This window comes from Athene cunicularia (genome assembly GCF_003259725.1).
Source record: "Athene cunicularia isolate RWA chromosome 7 unlocalized genomic scaffold, athCun1 chr7_part1, whole genome shotgun sequence".
Classification (NCBI taxonomy): domain Eukaryota; kingdom Metazoa; phylum Chordata; class Aves; order Strigiformes; family Strigidae; genus Athene; species Athene cunicularia.
Window position 1 is genome coordinate 35,530,117 of NW_020799107.1, and position 20,487 is coordinate 35,550,603.

General features: G+C 40.4%; 1 protein-coding gene across 1 annotated transcript in view; it reads left to right on the forward strand.

Moving 5' to 3' along the window:
• Positions 1-20,487, forward strand: part of MBD5 (methyl-CpG binding domain protein 5) — a 90,240-nt gene that overhangs the window by 53,536 nt on the left and 16,217 nt on the right. The window contains exons 8-9 of the mRNA XM_026852530.1: positions 2,849-4,987; positions 19,934-20,260. Of these exons, the coding sequence (XP_026708331.1) occupies positions 2,849-4,987; positions 19,934-20,260 (2,466 nt within the window). The remainder of the gene's footprint in view (positions 1-2,848; positions 4,988-19,933; positions 20,261-20,487) is intronic.

A 20,487-nucleotide genomic window follows, 5' to 3' on the forward strand; every position in this document is an offset into this window, starting at 1 on the left:
AACTGTAGTAATATGTCTGATATTCTGTCACATGGGAAATTAGAGAAGCAGAATAAAGTGATTATAAAGGGATTAGAATGTGGCTAAGGACTTGGCTAAATGGGAAATTGTATTGCAAGGCAGAATATCCAGCAAGAGAAGATCTCCTCTGTAATTTCTCAAGGATTATTTTTGGCGACCAACCTGGATTAACATTTTAATTATCCATATCAAGAAAAAAATGAGATAATTTGTTGATGGATGAAGTTGACAGGTATTACCAAAACAAGAGAAGACCAAAACATGGGGAAAAACTGGGGGAAATCATTGAGACCTGGCGTGAAAGAAAAGGTATGGCAACAAATCCTGTTAATTGTGAGGTTACTCACCTGGGGACTAGTGAAAAGAGCTATTAGCTGTAAATTATTGAGAAAGAAGACCTAGATATAGTAGCTGATCAAAGATGCCTGTGAGCGGTACCAGATGGCAGTGTGGTGCAGATCAATGTGACTAGGAGAGAGAAGTACAAATGCTGTTGTCTGCTCGCTGCCTTCCTGAGCCCCTGTTCTCGCTGGCGGCACTCAAGCTGAAATAGAGCAGAGGATCTTCTCGGAGTGAACTGCTAAACCTGTTTTATGAAAGTCATCTTAAAGCGTTTAGCTTGTTCAACCTGGCAAAACGGTTGCTGAAAGGAGATACCCTTGCCATCAGTAAAGGCATCGGGAGAATCAGCACCAGAAAATAAAGCTGCTTAAGCTAAAGGCCAAAGTTAGCACTGAAAGAAACATCCACAAAATCAGAGTCACATAGAAACTCAGACTGAAAATTTGGTGCTTCCTAAGGACGACAAGGAAAGGTTCTGAAGTAGTCTTACAAATCCAAATGGTTACGCCAAAGAAGCGAAGTTACTTTTAAGACGGAGCTCGGTGAGTTTATATACTGTGATGCCTGCAACTTCTGGGAAATGGCCCTCAGTAATCTGAGAGATCTTCTGCACCACTATATTGCTGTAATAATAGCTGGGTAATTGCCAATCGCTCTGCAGCCTGACTTCAAAGAGGAAAATTTTCAGGATATAAAGATTAATAAATTTCAGGTAGGTAGGCAGTGCTAAGGTACCGGTGCTGTTCGTAGTACTGGTATGCTCTTGCATTTTCAAATTTCCAAATTGCTACTTAAATTTTTTAAGCTTTGCTTAAATTTTTTTGCAATGTAATTTATGTTTTATAAACTGAAAAATGCAGTTTCCCAAATTGCCATGGATTTTCCTTATTAATTTTTGTTATTAGTATTCAAATTACATTTTTGTTTTCCAAAAACTAGTAAAATGAAGGAGGTAAAACCAGATAAATATTAAAGACACAAGTCACATTTACGTGGTCTTACCTTCTCTGTTGATCAGACTTTTTGTGCACTAAGCAAAGAAGAAAATTTCCTGATAAATTGCCTCTGTAAACGAAATGTCTTTTCATTTATGCTCACTTACATTTGACCATTTGCTTAGGTCCAGAATTCAAGGTGAGGGTTCTCGTACATATTTCGTTCTGCAGTTCAGTCTTGAGATTTGTTGCCTAAATAAGCCTTTGGTTGTATTTTGGGAAAGGTAATATGTTTGTTTCTGTCATGATGTAGCTGCTTGAGCAAATAGGATGAAGGCAGGATTGTCAGTGCCATCTGTCTCCTATGGCCAGGCTGAAGGAAAGAAGGGAATTGGGTTCTTGTGAGCAGAAGAATTTAAAGGCACCTCTGAATTCATTTGAACATGAAATCTTTAGCTTGTTATTCAAGTTGAAGTTACATATTCAGAGGCTGCATGCCAGGCACTCCAAGCTGAGTTACAGATTCCCAGAGCAGCAAAACTGGCAGAAAGTCCGCCAGACGTGGAACTGCTTGTGATAGTATTCTTAAAGTAAAACATTGAGGGGGGGAAAAAAAAAATCTTTAAAAATAAAACTGATAGTAGTGGGCAGAAAAGGAAAGTGGTCTTGTGCTTGGAGGAAGGTCTGGCCTCAGAACTGGGATTTACAGGAAATTTTTCCATCGCAGAGGGGTTCACATGTCTACATGTGCAAACATCCCCAAGGCATTTATCCTGAAAACAAACATATAAGGTAGAGCCCTTTCTTAAATTTAGCAGCTTCACCCCAGGCTAAACAAGAACTTGTTGGAAAAGCTGCCGGAGAGGCCTGAATTCAGTAAAGCAGTGGAGGACAGTTTCCAGGAGCAGATTAACTCAGAGGACTGGGGTGCCCGTGGCACCAGCGAGTGACGTGGAGCAGCCGGAGAAGCGGTGCCCTGCCTTGTGCAGGCATCGTCTCCTCTCTCTCTGCAAGTGCCTGGCTGAACAGAAACGAAGCCCAAAGTCGGATGGTTCCCCGTTCATCCTTCTCAGGGACGGCGCTGGGGACAGGACCCCTTTTCTCGGTAGGGTGCAGAGAAATTAGCCTAAACCCTCACTGGGCTTTGTTCCTCCTGTACTCAATAGATGGTGCCAGAGGCTCCTTTTCCCTGCGACAGTGATAGCCTGCGCCAGCTCTTTGAAGTGGTGATGCTGGAGACTCAGCAGTAGGACGCTGGAGATGATGGTTAGAAAGAAGAAACAAAACGGAAGGGAAAAGATTTAAAGTTGCCCGTATTTACTTAGTCTTTATATGGGCTATGGAGTTCAGGTCTCTACAACTGCATGATGTAGTAGGGGAGCATGCACTGTGCCAGCAACTACTTGATGGTTTTAGTATTATTTCTGTTGAGGCAAAGGCTTAGCCAAAAGGTTTTCTAGCTTTTATGAATATTTTCACACGCGGTAGTTTTGCACTGGAATGCGTGATAACGGATTTCAAAACAGTAACTGTTGTGTTTTTAATATCAGGTGCAACTCCGGTAGTTCCTACTCGAGCAGCAACTCCAAGATCAATGAGGAATAAATCACATGAAGGAATTACAAATTCTGTGATGCCAGAATGTAAGACTCCTTTCAAGTTGATGATAGGGGCATCTAATGCCATGGGTAGGCTTTATGTGCAAGAAATGGCTGGAAGCCAGCAACAAGAACTTCATTCTGTCTATCCTAGGCAGAGATTGGGGAGTAATGAACTCGGACAGAAGTCTCCGTATCGTGGCAGTCATGGTGGGATGCCCAGTCCAGCTTCATCAGGATCACAGATATACGGAGATGGCTCAATCTCTCCTAGGACTGACCCACTTGGAAGCCCTGATGTTTTCACAAGGAACAATCCCAATTTTCATGGAGCACCCAATTCTAGTCCTATTCACATGAACAGGACGCCTCTGTCTCCACCATCAGTAATGCTACATGGTTCTCCCATACAGTCATCCTGTGCAATGGCTGGAAGGACTAATATACCTCTTTCCCCAACCTTGACCACAAAAAGCCCAGTAATGAAAAAACCCATGTGTAATTTTTCGACTGGTATGGAAATACCACGAGCAATGTTTCACCATAAACCGCCCCCAGGTCCACCCCCACCTCCTCCACCGCCTTCTTGTGCTCTTCAGAAAAAGCCATTAACATCAGAAAAGGATCCACTTGGCATACTTGACCCTATTCCTAGCAAACCAGTGAATCAGAACCCTGTTATCATTAACCCAACTACTTTCCATTCAAATGTCCACTCTCAGGTACCCGTGATGAATGTAAGCATGCCTCCTGCTGTCGTCCCTTTGCCAAGTAATCTTCCTTTGCCAACTGTAAAACCTGGTCACATGAACCATGGAAGTCATGTTCAAAGAGTTCAGCATTCTGCTTCAACTTCCCTCTCGCCTTCACCAGTGACATCCCCAGTTCATATGATGGGGTCCGGGATCGGAAGGATCGAGGCTTCTCCCCAAAGATCACGTTCTTCTTCCACGTCATCAGATCATGGAAATTTCCTGCTGCCTCCAGTAGGACCACAGTCATCCTGTAGTGGTATTAAAGTTCCTCCCAGGTCCCCAAGGTCAACGATAGGGTCACCGAGACCATCTATGCCATCTAGCCCTTCCACCAAGCATGATGGACTTAATCAATACAAGGACATCCCTAACCCATTAATTGCTGGAATGAGTAATGTATTAAATCCTCCAAACAATGCAGTTTTTTCTACTGCATCGGCTGGAAGTGGTTCCTTGAAGAGTCAGCCTGGTTTGCTGGGAATGCCTTTAAATCAGATCTTGAACCAGCACAATGCTGCCTCTTTTCCAGCAAGTAGTTTACTCTCAGCAGCAGCCAAAGCACAGCTAGCAAATCAAAATAAACTTGCTGGTAACAACAATAACAGCAGTAGCAATTCTGGACCTGTTGCCAGCGGTGGCAACAACGAAGGACATAGCACTTTAAATACCATGTTCCCTCCTGCTGCCAATGTGCTTCTACCAACGACTGAAGGGCAAAGTGGCCGAGCAGCACTGAGAGACAAATTGATGTCTCAGCAAAAAGATCCTCTGAGAAAAAGAAAGCAGCCGACCACCACGGTGTTGAGTTTGCTGAGACAGTCTCAGTTGGACAGTTCTGGAGTTTCCAAAGCTGGATCTGATTTGATAAGAAAGCAAAGTCAAAGCTCCTTTCCCATCAGTTCTATGTCCCAGCTACTACAGTCCATGAGTTGTCAAAGCTCTCACATGAGCAGCAATAGTACCACCAGTTGTGGGAGCTCAAATACTGCTTTACCATGCTCTGGTAACCAGATGCATTTTGCAGACACCAGTATGAACTCTGGCAGTCTCCAGAACTCACTGGCACAGAGTTTACCCTTGCGAGGGGAAGGTGTGCACTGCCAGAACACAAACACTAACTTTGTCCACGGTACTAGCCCGGGCACAACCAACCATCTCGCAGGTTTAATAAATCAGATGCAGGCTAGTGGGAACTGTGGGATGCTCAGTCAGTCAGGAATGGCTTTAGGAAATTCATTACATCCGAACCCACCTCAGTCGAGAATCCAGGCATCCTCCACTCCAGTGATACCAAACAGCATTGTTAGCAGCTGTAATCAAACAAGTCCTGAAGCAGGTACGTTTCCTTCTAAAAGGATACCCCTATGTTTGACTGCTTGGAAATATATGATGACCATTTTGAAACGGGTTCCTTTTACGTATCTACTTTTTAATTTTGAATTTACCGCTATGAAAAGTCTGCCTATTTCATGCTGATATCCAGAAACTCAAAAATAAAACGAATCAGAAAAAAACAGTGGTAGACTAAAATACATCTCCCTTTTCCAGAACAAAATCATCTTGGCCTCCTTCCTACAACAACTCTTGCTTTTATTATTAACTTCCACACACTCTGCATAAATAAAACCCACGCACTTTCGTACATACCCAGACCTCAGCTTTGGTCACTTGCCCAAATAAATTGGGGTGGGTTTTTTTGCAGCATGCCCTGCCCTGCTACTTCAACCCTAGAACGCTGTGGCTAACCTGGCAATGTATATTCAGGCTGTACATGTGTTCTTTACTGCTTGCGTTGAAGAGTTGGTGTTATCAGAGGTTGGAGCAGATACCAAGAGCACAAAAGTTTGCAAAATAACCTTTTTCAGGGACAGCGCGGGGGAGTGCCGAGTCTGTGTTTGCCTTTATCATGATAATTTTCTAAGTTGGTAATTAAATGGTTGAATAAACTGTATATTCCGTTGGAAGAGCGTAGAGATTTCCTGGTTTATTCATCAGCGAAGACTTGGAGAGGAAACAGGTATGCTGCTGTTAGTATCTCCGTGCCGTTTAAAGATAAAGGGGAGACAGCTCAAAAAATTTGTATTTCGTTTAACTGCTACTGGTTGAACAAAATATGCGAGTTTGAAAGATGATGCTGTGTTAATTTCTTAAGCAGAAAGAAAACCTTCCATCTGATGTTTCAGCCTTACAGGTTGGTTAACGTTCAAAGCGTGTGTTTGATACGATCAGAGCTAAACTGCATCAGGTCAAACGAAAGGAACTCTAAGCGTGCAAGTGGTCTCTCTCATTAACCCAAGAAAGAACCTGATATGTATTCCTGAGCTTCCGCCAAGAGAGCTGTTTATTCTTTGAAACAGAGAATGGAATTATATGAAAACTGAATTATAGAAAAATAATTTTCTAACATTATGCTGGTCACAGTTTCTGAGGGTTTCTCTCCGTTCCTGGGGAAAAAAAGGCAATTTTTTTCCTTAGCTATATTGGTGGTTTGTGTCGCAAGCAAGCAGCTATTAATCCTTGCATGGCTGTTTTGCCTTGTCATGCTGACAAAGAGAAGTATTTCCTGGTATAGTCTGTCTCTTCTGAGACCTTGTACTTTCTTCTGAATAGAACAAAGGTTTGCTTTTGCCTTAGGAGCTTGCTTCCCTGTCCCACTAAGCATACTACAAAATCCCTTTAGCGGGAACAATTTGGGTTTCCACCTCTTTTGAGTTCAGTGGGGACCACTGGTCTGTATGGTTCTTCTGAATTGTCACTGTCCACACAGCTGGAGAAAGCTGTGAAGTTACTGTGGCATTGGACTAACTTGCCCTGCAGAGAACAGAAAAGACTGTTAACGTGAGATAAGAGCCTGTGCACCAGCGATTACCTTCAAGAAGCTGAGCAGTAGTAATTCACCCCTGGGGAATGGGGTAAGGGTTGAAAAGGTCCAAGATTAACATAAGTTTTACACTACATAAAAGTTATCAACAAAAGGTTGCTTAAAAACTATAAAAGTGAACTTCTGAGAACGAGAGCCCAAGTTCATCCCCGCGGGGGGATCTTCTTGCTCCTGCTCCATCACTTTAGACCCAGCCTTACGCTGTAGCCTTGCCCTGCTGCATGGTGGGGTAGGGGCTGGGACCACTCCTGAAGGTTGCCTTAGGCCAGCAGCAGGGCTTGTCAGCATTCCTGTGTGAGTTAATCACAGCCTTTCCTTGTATCGCCAGTCCTTGGCTTCAGGCAAGCTTGAATTTCTTCCTGAAAAAGACAAATGCGACAGAACAAATCTGTGCATGTGTCAAAGCCCCGTGAAGAAACATTTCAACATAAACAGCCAATTTACTTCTCACCGATGTAGGAATAGTAATATGGATATAACCCCACCTGGGAACTTCTCTTCTGCTGCGGTATTTCTACCGACTGGTATTGCTGATACCTTGGAGATAGCTGATAGAATTATAGCAATATAATTATAGGGCCCTAAACTGACACTTTTTTCCTTATCTAAATGATAAATGGTAGTTCTGTGTAGGCAAAGACTAGAAAGATTTGAATACGTTCCCCACTACCGAAGGGGTTTGTTTCTTTTGTTTCGATGCTCGCAAAATGCACACAGCCTGCATTTAATTATTTTATTACTATCCGTGATGGCTAAAAGCCTACAGACCTGTGTTCCTCTTTAAGATGAAATTCCAGATTCTGTTACCTTTGTGTTATTCCCGGGGGCAAGGCCCTAAAATGCTGCATAAACCTTCATCCAGCCTCCTGCCTGAGTCATTGCAGCAGCGTGGGGCTTGGATGGAAGATTTAAATCTAATCAATATCCTCTGAAAATCCAGATACGGGCAGTTTGGGTTCTTCGCAGGAGGACGGAAGCGCTCTTTCTGTGAAACGAGTGCGAAATGTTGAGTATTTTGAATTAATAATAACCTTTAAAAATAAAAGTTAGTTACCAGTCTGCATTCGGGTTACGTAGAAAAAAAACTGATAAGGGGTGTGTTGGGTAGAGGGTTGTTCGTTTTGGTGGATGGAGCCGAGCCGTGTCAGACATGCCGTGTGAACCCTGCGTTCGGGAGCAGTTTAGCTGAGTAAGATGTCTTCCGAAAACTCTTGCGTTCCTATTGGAGTTTGTGGGGTTGTTTGTTGTTTTTTTTTTTTTCCCCCTTTGTTTTCAAGTATTTTAATTGCTAAATCTGTTTTCTGTTTCTGTGCCAGCATTCAGAACAGCTACTAATCAGAAAATAGTTCCTGAGAGGAAAAGAAATACCGAGAATCACCACAGTTAGATAGCTGGTTATTGCCTAAGCTTTTAATTATATTTTAACCACATGGACTGAGGTTTATTATTCTCGGTTTTGTTTTCTTCTTCCGCAGATAATATCTTTAGTTCCCAGGTCATTTTCAGTGTGAGTGTGATGGAATTAAAAATGAATAAATACAAAAATAAAAATTCCTATTTATGCAGTAGAATGCTTTTGCAGTTTTCCAAGTTTGAGCCCTTGAAAACCCGTTATCCTTAATTAATTTTTCTTAACAATTTGTGTGTCTCAATTATATGGTATTTGGGTTACAAACCCTGTTTAATAAGAGCTGTCTTACAGGAAGAGCTAGCAGTAGGTCTGTATAGCTTATTTAGGGCTATTCCTTTGAAAAAAGTCCATTTTCTGCCAGGAGACTGGGTCCCAGCCTCATTTTTTCTAATGAGTGGTGTTAATATTTCGGTTAACCTTTGACGCTGTCTTCCTCATTAATCAAGCCCTCAGACTTCTCATACAAACTGAAGGGAGAATCCAGTTTGGCAGCTTTAAGGGTTTTTTTCATTAAGCCACTTTGCTTCTCTTTGGATTTGTCTGTTCTGTTTGTAAAATGGGACTGTGTCTGTGCGATATATTTTATTGTAGAGTTTGGTTCGTTTATTTTTTTTTTTCTTGCTGTTAGCGCCATTAGTCCAAAAGTTCACAACGTAGAGTCAACATTCAACATGCAAATCCTGCTAAGAATGCAACATGCATAAATAATGGGATAGATGAAAACAAGTGAAAAATATTTGGGAGTAAAAGCCATATACAGGCGATAAGGGAAATCGAGAGAACTAATATCATAACTGTAGTGAATAGAAATAAAGATGGTAAGTTGTCCCAAGTATCAGAACATCAGAAATATGAGAAAGTCTAGTTTTGCAGTGACAAATAAAGGGCAGAGTTGGCATACAAAGGCTGTATCCCTTCGCTAGACTCGGAACAGTAATTTTTACTGGCGAAATCTACAGAATAAAAAAATATTAAAATATAATTAAATAGGGAGGAGTGCACAGGACCAATACCAGTCACTGAGGAGCTTCTGTCCCACTCAGACAGAATTGATTTTAATACAGACAAGGACAGTGTAATATAATTGGGAATGGAACGTTGCCCTGGAAAACAGTGACTCGGAGGGTTTTAGGAGGCTTTGACTTGATTTAATGAAAACTGTCAGGTCAGTGAGGTTGCAAACAAACAAACAAAAAAAATAAGCTGTCTGGATCCTTGGAAACATAAAAATGGCAATAGGAGATGGAACTGTGGGTGCTTCTGGCTCAATGTACAGTTAAGAAAACCAGCGTGAGGATGTGATGTTCTGGCTAGGGGTCACTCCTCGGGAAAGGTACAGAAAAAAAACAGCAATTTGAAAAGAGGGAGGCAAAATTGCTCTTGGGTGGTTGTGGATCAGGCCCCGGGACGTAAGCCCAGAGGCAGCGTCTGTGCTCTGCTGTACAGAAGATCCCGAAGTCAGGCTCCACTCCCACGCCCTGAGCCTGTCAGCAGGCCAGATGCCAGCAAGTCAAGCTGGATGTGAGGTATTCCAGCACTTGGGAATTCCCTGGAATCTGCTCTGTCAAAGAAGTAGCCAAGGAATAGTATCTCTTCCTACAAGTATTTATTCTTGGGCACTATCTGAAAAGGTGGAGGGCTGAATTATTTTTACCTTGTTGGCAGGCATTCGCTGACAACTTCCAGCGCTGAAAGCTGGTACATTCATCATCAAAGAAACGAGTGGTTTCCTTTTAGTGAGAATACTAAGTGTTGAAATACTCTAGCAGAGGACATGCTGAGTGTATGAATGGAAAAAAGAAATTTCACAACCCAAGTGTGCATAGGAACGTTTTGAGTGATGATGGTGGGCGCTTCCGACCTGAGCATCTGCTCAGCTCAGCCCGCCTCGTGCTGCCCTCCCGAACTGACCTTTGGGTGGCACAGAGACTGCTCAGAATACTTAAACATCTGTGTTAAATGGTATAATGTAACCTCGTTAGCAGGGTTTCAGCCCAGTTTAACGTAAAGGACTCAAAGATGGGGATTTTTTTGCCAAACTGACAGTTGGCTCGAGCTTGGCGAAGCTGAGCGATCAGTGATTGTCTTGCAGAACCAGAAGCTATCTTGGTGATAATCAGGCTACAGCTTACACAAAAATTTATTTTCAGATCAGAACGGCCTTTGGGTTTTTTGCTTCTTCAGTAGCATGGGAGGACAGGTCCCAGTTCTCTGCTATTTGTAATGTTTTGTTTCCTCTTGCTTTTTGCCTGTAGCACAAAGCTGTGTCTCCCGAGGAGTGTATTGCTTTAGTCTTAACTAAAGAATTTTTGTCCTTAGTCTAGGTGAAAAACAACGATGAGAAGTATTGCTTCAGATTTGAAATTGTGAACCTGTTTTATTTTGTAGTTCGGGTTGAATATTCTCCCATACCTTCTGAGAGAGCTGTTGATGTAAATGCTTTAGATGGAAAGGAATGATGCTGCAGTCGCGTCCGTATTTTGACAACTGGAGGAACCTAAAGCATAAAGTGTTAAGTGAGCAAAAGGTTACGTGGGCTGTTGGACATAGTGGTAGTTACCAACGTAACGTAGGCCCTTGCTTCTCTGAAAATGGTCTTTCCCATGCATCGAAGAGGATGGAATAGTGTAGAATATATCACATTAAATGTGTACAAAGTGACATGTGAGTCTCTGGATTTGCTCCCCAAAATTACTTTTATATGTCATAGTATTACCATATCAGTAACATATTTTTACTTTAAATTCAGGGGAGTATCTGGCTGGCATCCTTTATGGAGCTTGTTATGTCTGAAAAAAGTGTCTTATTAAACTGAAATAACCCCTAGACAGGATGGCAACCAGCTCCTCTTCTAATTATAAAGCCAGTTGAAATGTTCTATTGATTTTGGGTTTCGGTGTTTATATAAATGTACAGAGGGACTTTTCTCTGGTGGGGGGGATGGGGTGTGATTATAAGGAATCAGTGTTATTTAAATCTAGAACTGCTTTCAACATTCTACCCTTTTTCCCTTGTTACTATTTTTTGGGGGAAAGAAATGGTTATTTTTCTATTCAAATGAGAACTGTAAAGAATGGGGAAAGTGTTCTCCATGAAGAATAAGGTTTCCAGGTATGAGACATATATGGTAGGTCAGATCTGCTCCCTACCCTGCCACTGAAATGAATATTCTCGTTTATTTGCTCTTTTTAAGTCTTGATAAAAGATTTATGCACAAAACCACTCTCATTCTCTGAACATGAAATAATTACTGACTTAGTAGGCATCAGCAATCGTATTAGGTAAAACTTAATTTTTAACATGACAGACTTTTATGCAGTCGGTATAAACATACTTGCTACCATGAGATTTACAATAGAAGAAAAATTTGGAAGAGGAATAGATTTTTGTTTTCAAATTACCTCTATTTATGAGTGTTTATTGTTGGCAAGTGCTAGCAAATTGGAAAAACTTGGGAATCAGCTCAATCTCTACTTAATTAAACTCAGTTGTTTAGTATGGGGAGCTGCAATGAGTAAGCTTCTAATTTTAGTAGAAGTGGAAAAAGGAAATGTGGGAATAATTTATTTATAGCTAGATCAGACATGTTATGCTGGTTGAGTTTTGGTGAGTGAAGATCAGAAACGGTAACGTTAACCGAGTGCTGGCTTGTCGAGGGTTGCGACGGGATCCCGTGCCACTTCTCCCGCATCCCGGGGCACGTGCTCCAGGGACAGCGCTCTTGTCGTGAAAGATGTGGAGTGACGTAGAGCCCAACATTGCTACTACATCCTTCATCCTTGTCCTTGAACTTGATACTGTCGATGTGTATTAGCGATACTCCGAGCTCACCCGCTGTTCGGGGCCCTTCAGGCACTGCCGTGCCTAGTTTGTGAATCCCAGTGGCGTTACCTCTGAGATAAATACCAAGAGTAAAAGTTCAGCTCTGCTGAGCTCTGCTTACCAAGCACATCGCTTGCTTAGACACACAGCTTGGGTTCTTCTTTTCTTCTCATTTGAATATGCTAGTAACTCACAGTCTTTTTTAGTTAACCAGACTCTTACTTGGTGAGGGTTTTAACTGCCATACATTTTCCTAGGAATTTATATTAATAAAAATCAGAGGATTTGTAAAAAATAATAATAAAATCATGCAGAAAGATGAGTCTTATTTTACTAAAGATCCGACTGTGAAGAAAAGCTGAATTAATTATATGAGATTTATCATACATATTTATCTCTCGCCATCTTCTGAAAATATTCTTGAGCAGAACCAGGGGGCAACTCCAAAATCTGCTAGAGGATGGAGTGGGGACTACTGAAAGAAATAATGCTTTTTGTTGAATTTTTAGTTTCCAAATTCGCAATAAAATGTTTTACCTCATCTGGAATGCATCTCCCACAACTGTGAATGGGGGAGTGATACAGGACGAGATCAGACTAAGTGCTGAGATCAGACTAAGCGCTGAGAAAACACTGAAAGACTATTTCCTTCATTTGTATGCTGTTGTCTTGACAGTTTTTTACTAGAAGGCTGCTTCTGTTTCTGCTAACAGCTAAGCACGTAAGAATAGTTTTCCCAAAGTTGTTTTAAAAACAGCAGTGATGGTAAAATGCAGAAGTCGGAAGAGGCAGGGGCACGGAGGAGAGCCAAGACCTTAAAAAAAAAAAAAAAAAAAGCCTAATTTTAAGCATTTCTATTCTCCTAGAAACTGCTTTGGGCTTTTTGCCCCTTCCCTCAAAATTTCGACAAACTTATTCTTGGCTAAGTCGCTTTTCAAAAGATGCAGAGACTGCATGCTGTAGTTCTCGGTGATTTTCATCCTTAAAATAATCTGTTAAAGGAGGAGTTTGAAAAACTATTAAGAATGGGGCCAACGTTACAGCTGTTTTGTTGTCAGTTTAAAAAAAAAAAAAAGAAAAAATGATCATGCAGCATTATGGCATTGGTAGTCATAGTAATACAGTTAGCTGCTACAGTGATAAGCGTGGTGTTATGGAGAGGCAGTTAAATCTCTTCCACAGAAAGGCACATTTCGTGTGGACGGGGTGTCGTATATGAAGGGAGTCCACGTTTTTAACTGTTTTTGCTGGACTGAGATGGATGTTTTATTTATTGGTTCGTTGTTTGTGATTTCTCTTGTCTCAAGGGAGTGCACGATCACGATAAGGGCAACACCTGACAGTAGTTTGTGGTTAACTGCTGAATTATGGTTTCTTCGGAATGGAAAGCACTGTAATAAATGTGATACCAGATAAATATCTTAAATGTTTTCCATTCCAAAAAGAAAATGGAGAATATATTTATAAAAAATGTATAGCACTGGTTTCTAAGTTTATAGGTAAGTGATTGAATGTGTAGTTAAAGCAAGAACATATTGTCTCAAATTTGTGAGGAATATGAGGTCGTATCATTTCCATCAGCGATTATACTTCTGTGAAATTTAAGCCTCTTAAAATTGTTAATTTAACAATATTGCCACTGATGCAAACTGTGTCTTCGTATCTCTACGGTGATATTAATTCTTTTTTCATAGTAGTATTGCAGTAGCTTCTGGAGGCCTCGAGCATGGGTTGGTGACCCTGTGCGGTAGAAGTTGCACAAACCATTTGAGATATAGTAATAATTACAGTGCCTAAGTGACCTTTGGTACTTTCACACCTTCATAATCTCAGGGTAAGGCATACGTAGCAGTGAAACTTCCCTCTCTCCACTCTCGCTGGATCTTTTTGAAAGGATCGTGCAGGTTTTTTCTGCAAGAGCTACTGAGTTTCACTCTAGGAGAAGACACAAGTGGTGGAGGGTTTAGCATGAAGTTCATTACATGACCAAGGAGTTAACTGTGAGTTTCTCACAAGGGTTTCAAAACCTTGAAATGTTCTATATTGAAAATGTAATAAAGAAAATACTAAATATAAAATCAAGCTAGCTGCATTTTTATTGAATAAATAGAAAAGAATTGAAAAAGTGGTATCTATAAGATTTATTTGTTCTCTTAAAATGTTTTAGGTGTTAACGGCTAATGAGCGAGTTCTGCACTTTTACGTTTCTTAAGTACTTAATACACCTGCCTTATCAGTTACTTTTATTCTACTGTACTGTTGAGACTATTGAAAAACTAGAATACGTAATGGATAGTTTCTTACAGAATAATGCATTGTAAAATTATTTGCATTATCATTTTCTAATTGGTGTGCTTTAACTGCAATTTTTTAGGAAAATACATATATAGTTAGTGTTCTTTGATTTGGTAGAAATACTTCTGGCATCTGAAGACTACAATGGTTTGCTTTCAGCTTGAATTGTCTGGTTTATAAGGAAGCCGAGCATTATTCACAGTGTGTGAAGCCATTACTGTTCCTACATATTTTTATGCAGACACAATTCTGCCGCGGCTGCAGAAATGATAGATGGTTTTTGACTCTTTCCTTTGTTTAGTTTGAAATCAATAGCTCATACCCCAACTTTCTGAGGACAGCCATTGAAGCTTGCTGTACAAGTCTTCGTATTGTTCGAGTCTTGATATTGTTTAGAAAACAGGACTCAAAATGAGATAGACCTCTGACTGTATCCCACCATCCCAACAGCATATGTGTACGTATGTCTTCCTGTCTTTTCATGATAGGCCAATGTTGAGATATTAATGATAAATATCTTCCAGTCTTATTTCTCTAAGTGAGCAGGGATAGTGAATCTCCTTGAACACAAACTGATTTCATAATACCCATTATTTTATTGCATCTCCTTAAGAATACCTGTCAAGCCATCCTTTAAGAAAAGGTAGACGGATAAAATTCACGCAGGAAAATAAACCCACTTTCAAAAGAAAGCAAAATAAAAATGCTCATAAATAAAATACTATAGGTCGCAAAGTATTAATTTTAAAAATGTATATCCTGTTCGATTTCCATTTATTCACTCCCACAACATTTATTTGACCCTCTAAGAGAACAATAGATCTACATTTCCAGCATTCTGGTTATTTCTTCTTCCACTGCATTACAAAGACGGTTCCTTTTTTTCAACAACTGGCAGAAGAACTTTTGGCAGACATTTCAGTCTGCAGGAGCTGGAAACCAGTGTTTGTCTTGGGCTTTTATGGCTTTTAGTCTAACTCCTTCATCTTTTTTTCATTCTACTTTTAAGAGCTTCTGATTATGAAGGACAGTCGTTTACTGAGCTAACATGTATGATGCCTTGGGTTTCCAGGATTGAAAATACCATGGGTTTATGAAACTTGGAATCAAACTTGTGATTTCCTTTCAGCTTTCAACTCCCATCCGCATTTCTCATCAAAAATCTCCCAGCTGTCATCTTGGAGCCTGGATACTGTCATTTGTATTGTTTCGTGGCAGAGTGTTGGGCGAGCTAACGCACTGTTGAAAGTCTTTGGTGCTGTGGTGGATCTTCTTTTCTTCTGGCTGTCTTCCTTCTCCAGGCCTGAAGGAAATGCAAGTGGTCAGGACTGCAGTGCTGTTTTCCTTCCAGCACTGCTGGCCAAGACAACTTGTTTGCATAGGGATCTTTTTTCAGCTGACATCCACCATCTGGTTCCACCGTCATCCTGCCCTCTTTGAAACTTGTAGTAAATACAATGTATAGGTCTAGATTTCACTTTGAATAAAGGACAGACCTCAAGAGACATCCAGAGTCAGTTCCAGATCACAGCTGCTGTGCTTTGATGCTACTGCCTGGTTTGAAAGGACAGGCCTCTTACTAGGACTTCCCTCTCTTGTACTCACAATGTAGCTTACACCGTTGCTTTGATGCAGCGTGTTATGTTTTTCCGTGCTGTTTCAGAGAATTCTTCACATCTTCACGCTGCCGATGCTGGGCATCGTTTTCTTCTCATTGCACCTGGTCTCCTCGTGAGTCAGAAGGACAAGACTGCTCACCTTCGTCCTGGATGTTGGAGATTTCATGTTGAAATTGGGGAGGGACAGTTCAGAGGCTCACTGAGGGCTCTCGTCATCCTCCCAGAGGAAGATGGTCTCCTGCACCTTGTTGATGCAGCACTATCAATCACAATTATGGAAATTATACATCTTTTATAAAAGGGAAATAATAATACAGATTTTTGTCTTTGGGATTGGGGCCAAACATTCCGAAGATGTCTAGCAGCACTCTATTTTAATGAGAATGGGTGTGCATGCATTTCTTCATCTGGAATATTGACTTGTTGGAGATGGTATTTTGGAAGAGATCCAGAAATCATGTTCTGTCAATTCAGTCTGTCGCTGATAATAATTTGTCCCAGAATGCAGTTGGAAATACTGTATTAGCTAGTACCCACTTCAGGACATTTCTACAGCAATTCCTTCCTGTGAGGCAAGTTTAACAGAACCTGGGGGGGGATGTTTGTCTGTGTTTTCTTTTCCTGATGAAGCCTGGCTGCTCATCACCTCTTCAACTCCCAAATTTCTCAAGTCTGCATTGAAATAAGGACATATTTTCTTCCTCCTACTCAGAATTCATTAAGATGATTTTTTTTTCCCCCCAGTAGCAATTAATTAATTGCTTAATTAATCTGGAGAAAGGGCAAGTCTTGAACGCACTCTAGACCTCTCAGGTTGGATCTCCAGAAGTGGTGTTTGACAGGGGTTAGACTAACAGCAGTGCTTGTACCTAGTAACAATTTTACAAGTTAGAGATTTGCTTCACGCTAAATACTCTTCCATGTGGTCATTTACCTGAGTGGAATGGAAAATAGGGATCATCAATAAATTAGAAATAGAGATTGGATCCACATGAAAATACCAAATTTAGGTTTTATATTCAGGAGAGTGCTATATATAGAATACTTTTCCTCATGCCTGAATTAAAAATCTATCCATGTGCTGTTTAACACATTGAATACAACTTCTGCTAGTGAGGGAGGCCTTCTGTAGCCACCAAGGAAAAAGCTTGTATATCTCTTTCCCTATTGCAGGAGTAAAGAGTTTAAAAAAAAAAAAAAAAACAAAAAAAAAACCTGTCTGAAACGAACTCATGCCTTAGAAGGTTCAGTATATCAGAGTATTCCTGCAGGTCAGGCTAAGCTGATGGTAGCCTGTTTTTATCTATATGACAGTAAGATTTTATGTGGAAGGTTATTTACAAGTGAGAGGAATAGCCATCTGATGATGTTTGGGTATTACCTGGCCATTTTAAACTAGATTACAACTGGAGAGACTCACATTAAGTGTGTCTCAAAAGTGCAGTGACAGTTTTGGTTCAGTAAGCAATTTTTCAACCAACATTATTTAAGAGGCCTGATGTATTTTTAAGGACGGTAGGCATCCATCTTGTGTCATTTGAGTGGTTCAGCAGATTCCTCGGTTAAAGCCATGTAGGAATGACTTTTGAACGGTGTTCCTTAAATATGTAGTTTGTTCTCTGGGACTTTTCCTAATATTGAAATCCTTGGAGTGTCCGTTCTGGATACTGATTCAAACAAAACCAAAAAAAAATTGAAAATTTCCTTTTTTGTGAGCAAGTCCTTGATAGTTAATAATGTGTATCTTATTGTTAATAATGTGTACAGTTAATAAGTACAGAGCTGTGGGCTCTGTAACATACTGACCCATTACAAGCCTGACAGGAGAAGTTGATACTATTATAACTGGGTATGTTTTCTCCGGTGAAACAAAAAGAATTTGCTTCTAGCCACAAAGATCATAAAGCCTTTTCTATTACTTTTCTAAAAATGCAGTTTAAAATATTTTAGAAATTAGTTAAAAAAAAAAAAAGGAAGATGTGCAGTTATGTTTTAGTTTAGCTTCCCTGGAATTTGTGTAGTTGAGTTTGAGTAGCCAGAGTTTACGGTTGTATGATAACAATAAATAGTAAATGCACACGTTGAATTTAACTGTACACTATGTGGCTCATTTGTGTGAGCTGTGTTTTACTATTGGCTTATTTACAAAATTAGCAAAATACTCAAAGGAAAGAAAAAGGTGCACGCGCATGAAAAACCTTTTTAACTTGTCACCTCAGTAGGTCACGTATGCCTTGATGTGTAAACACGTGCTTGAGAGAATCTTTCATTTTTTTCCTGCTGTGTTTCATTTTGGAGGCAGTGCCAGAGGTGGCTTCTCCCCAGTAACCAGTAGTAGGACAGATACGCTGGCAGAAAGCAAACTCACGTGCCGTAGCTGTGCTTTTCATTGATCCCTACCAGTAGGTTTGCTGTAACTGGCTTCATCTTAATTTGGAATAATTTCTGAGCAGCTTGTCTGATTAGCAGCTTTTTATTGACTTTGATTGGGAAGGTGTCTGTTGTTTGGGAACCTGTACTGCTGAGCTAGAAAGCCAGGGGGAGTGTGGGGGACAGTTTCTTCAGTGTATGTGAGGTATTTGCCAGGCCCAGAGGTGTCAAGATAGAGAGATTCACTACTCCTGCCTGATCTGAAATGTTAGACACCAAACCGTACGTGGGAATCCAGTGGGACACACATTTTCAGTGCACGGTTGGGTTTTTGTTCCTCAAGTGCATATCTGGCTTTTTGTTCCAAACTGCTGCCTAGAGAAACGTTCTTGTCGTGAAACTGCTTTTATTGCTTTGTTAACATAGTTCTCATCGCACCAGAACGGGATATCCTCTGCTTTATAATTACAATTTGTTCTTACTTTATCTTTTGTTAATTTATTATTTAATTTCTTGTACTGAAGGGTGATAATGGTACCTGGGAGAGAGGGTGTGATCTTTCTCCTCACGAATTCAATGCAGTGCCTCGTGTGCTGTGTTAATTTTGTACCTTTTCGAGTTGTCATTACATTACAGTACTTGAAAAATGGTCTTTTAAGTTACAAACGATGTAAAGATTTGACTCTGTTCTTACCGGTTAACAGCATAGTTGCACGTTGCTTTTCAAAGAGCGTTTGTTTAAAAAAATGATAATTGATACTTTCTGATAATTGATACATTCTGATCTCTGTCATGTGAGCTGTACTCGCAGGGCAGCTGAGAATGGAAAGTTATTACGTCAAAACCATAGTTAAATGCATTTATAATTATATAGTTTTATATATACGTGCAGTATGTAATTTTAATACATATTTTTAATGTTTGTTCTCCGATGAATTGCAATGAATAAAGTAGGAAGGCACAGTTCAAGGCAATTTCACTTGCTTTAATTCTCCTAGTCTCCTCTCTTACATTTTCTGCGTGTGACCACAATTCAAGACTCTGCCTTAAGTGAAAGACAATGAATAATTTATTTTATATTTCAACTTTGGTAAAGGGGTATAAATATAGCCAAATAAAGTCCTATTATTCTCTCACTCTTTCCATGTAACCCCTCACAGTAAATCTACCGAGTTGGTCTTTTTCTTCTCATGCCAAGTGATGGATGTGACTAGGCCACCCCCAATTGACATTTTTTTTCTTTATGAATTGTTCAGAATGCAAACCTACCTTGACCATAATGTATTTTGCTCATTAGGTTTTCTCATAGGCATCATCCTGACGTATAATCATCGTCCTTGTGTTTTTTTTCTTTGGGAGTCCAAAATAATGCTTTAATAATAAATGTCCAAAGCCCCATTAACGGAATAGAGCTGGAAACAGAAGAGCATAAGGTTCACATCTACATTTAGATCATGTGCTCACACTCTCACCCAATGTCATTCATGTCTCCATTGATCCTTCTTCCTGGTAGTTAATTTCATACTGGTCCACGACTGACTTATATTAAGTTATGGTTGCTTTTAGGTTTATGCTAATCAATATACGTGGTGAATGAAATCCTATTATATCCCCACTCAGAATAGATCTAAGGGAAATACAAGTTTATGGTTAAATAATTTCTGATGAGACATGGCACAGCATGCAGTGTCTGAAGTAGCTGATGGCAGATTCATTCATATTTTAGAATTACGCAAGTCTGGATGCTCAAAACATTTCTTTTTTTTTCTCCCCCTGTGCGTGGGTATCAAATATTACTGTTTTGGATTAACCTAGTTACTTTATAACTTTGATGTCTCCCAGCAGGCAGTATACTATTAATAGTTCTGTTCTTTTGCGTTGCAGGGGGTTCAGGACCGTCATCATCAATAGCCATAGCTGGCACCAGCCAACCTGCCATCACAAAGACAACATCTGTGCTTCAAGATGGTGTTATAGTCACTACTGCAGCTGGAAACCCACTCCAGAGCCAGCTGCCCATTGGGAGCGATTTCCCTTTTGCTGGCCATGAACACTCGCTTCATTTCCCGCAGAACAGCTCTTCAAACAACAATCTTCCACATTCTTTGAATCAAAACCTCCTCAATTCTCTACCTATCTCTTTGCCAGTGAATCAGCAACATCTCCTAAACCAGAATCTATTAAATATACTACAGCCTTCAGCAGGAGAAGGCAAGTCTGAGGTCAACCTCAACCCTTTAGGTTTTCTCAACCCGAATGTAAATGCTGCTTTAGCTTTTCTCTCCAGTGACGTGGATGGGCAGGTATTGCAACCTGTTCATTTTCAGCTTCTAGCAACCCTCCTTCAGAACCAAGCCCAAGCAGCTGCCATGCTTCCCCTACCATCTTTCAATCTGACCATCTCAGATTTGTTGCAACAGCAAAATAACCCTTTACCC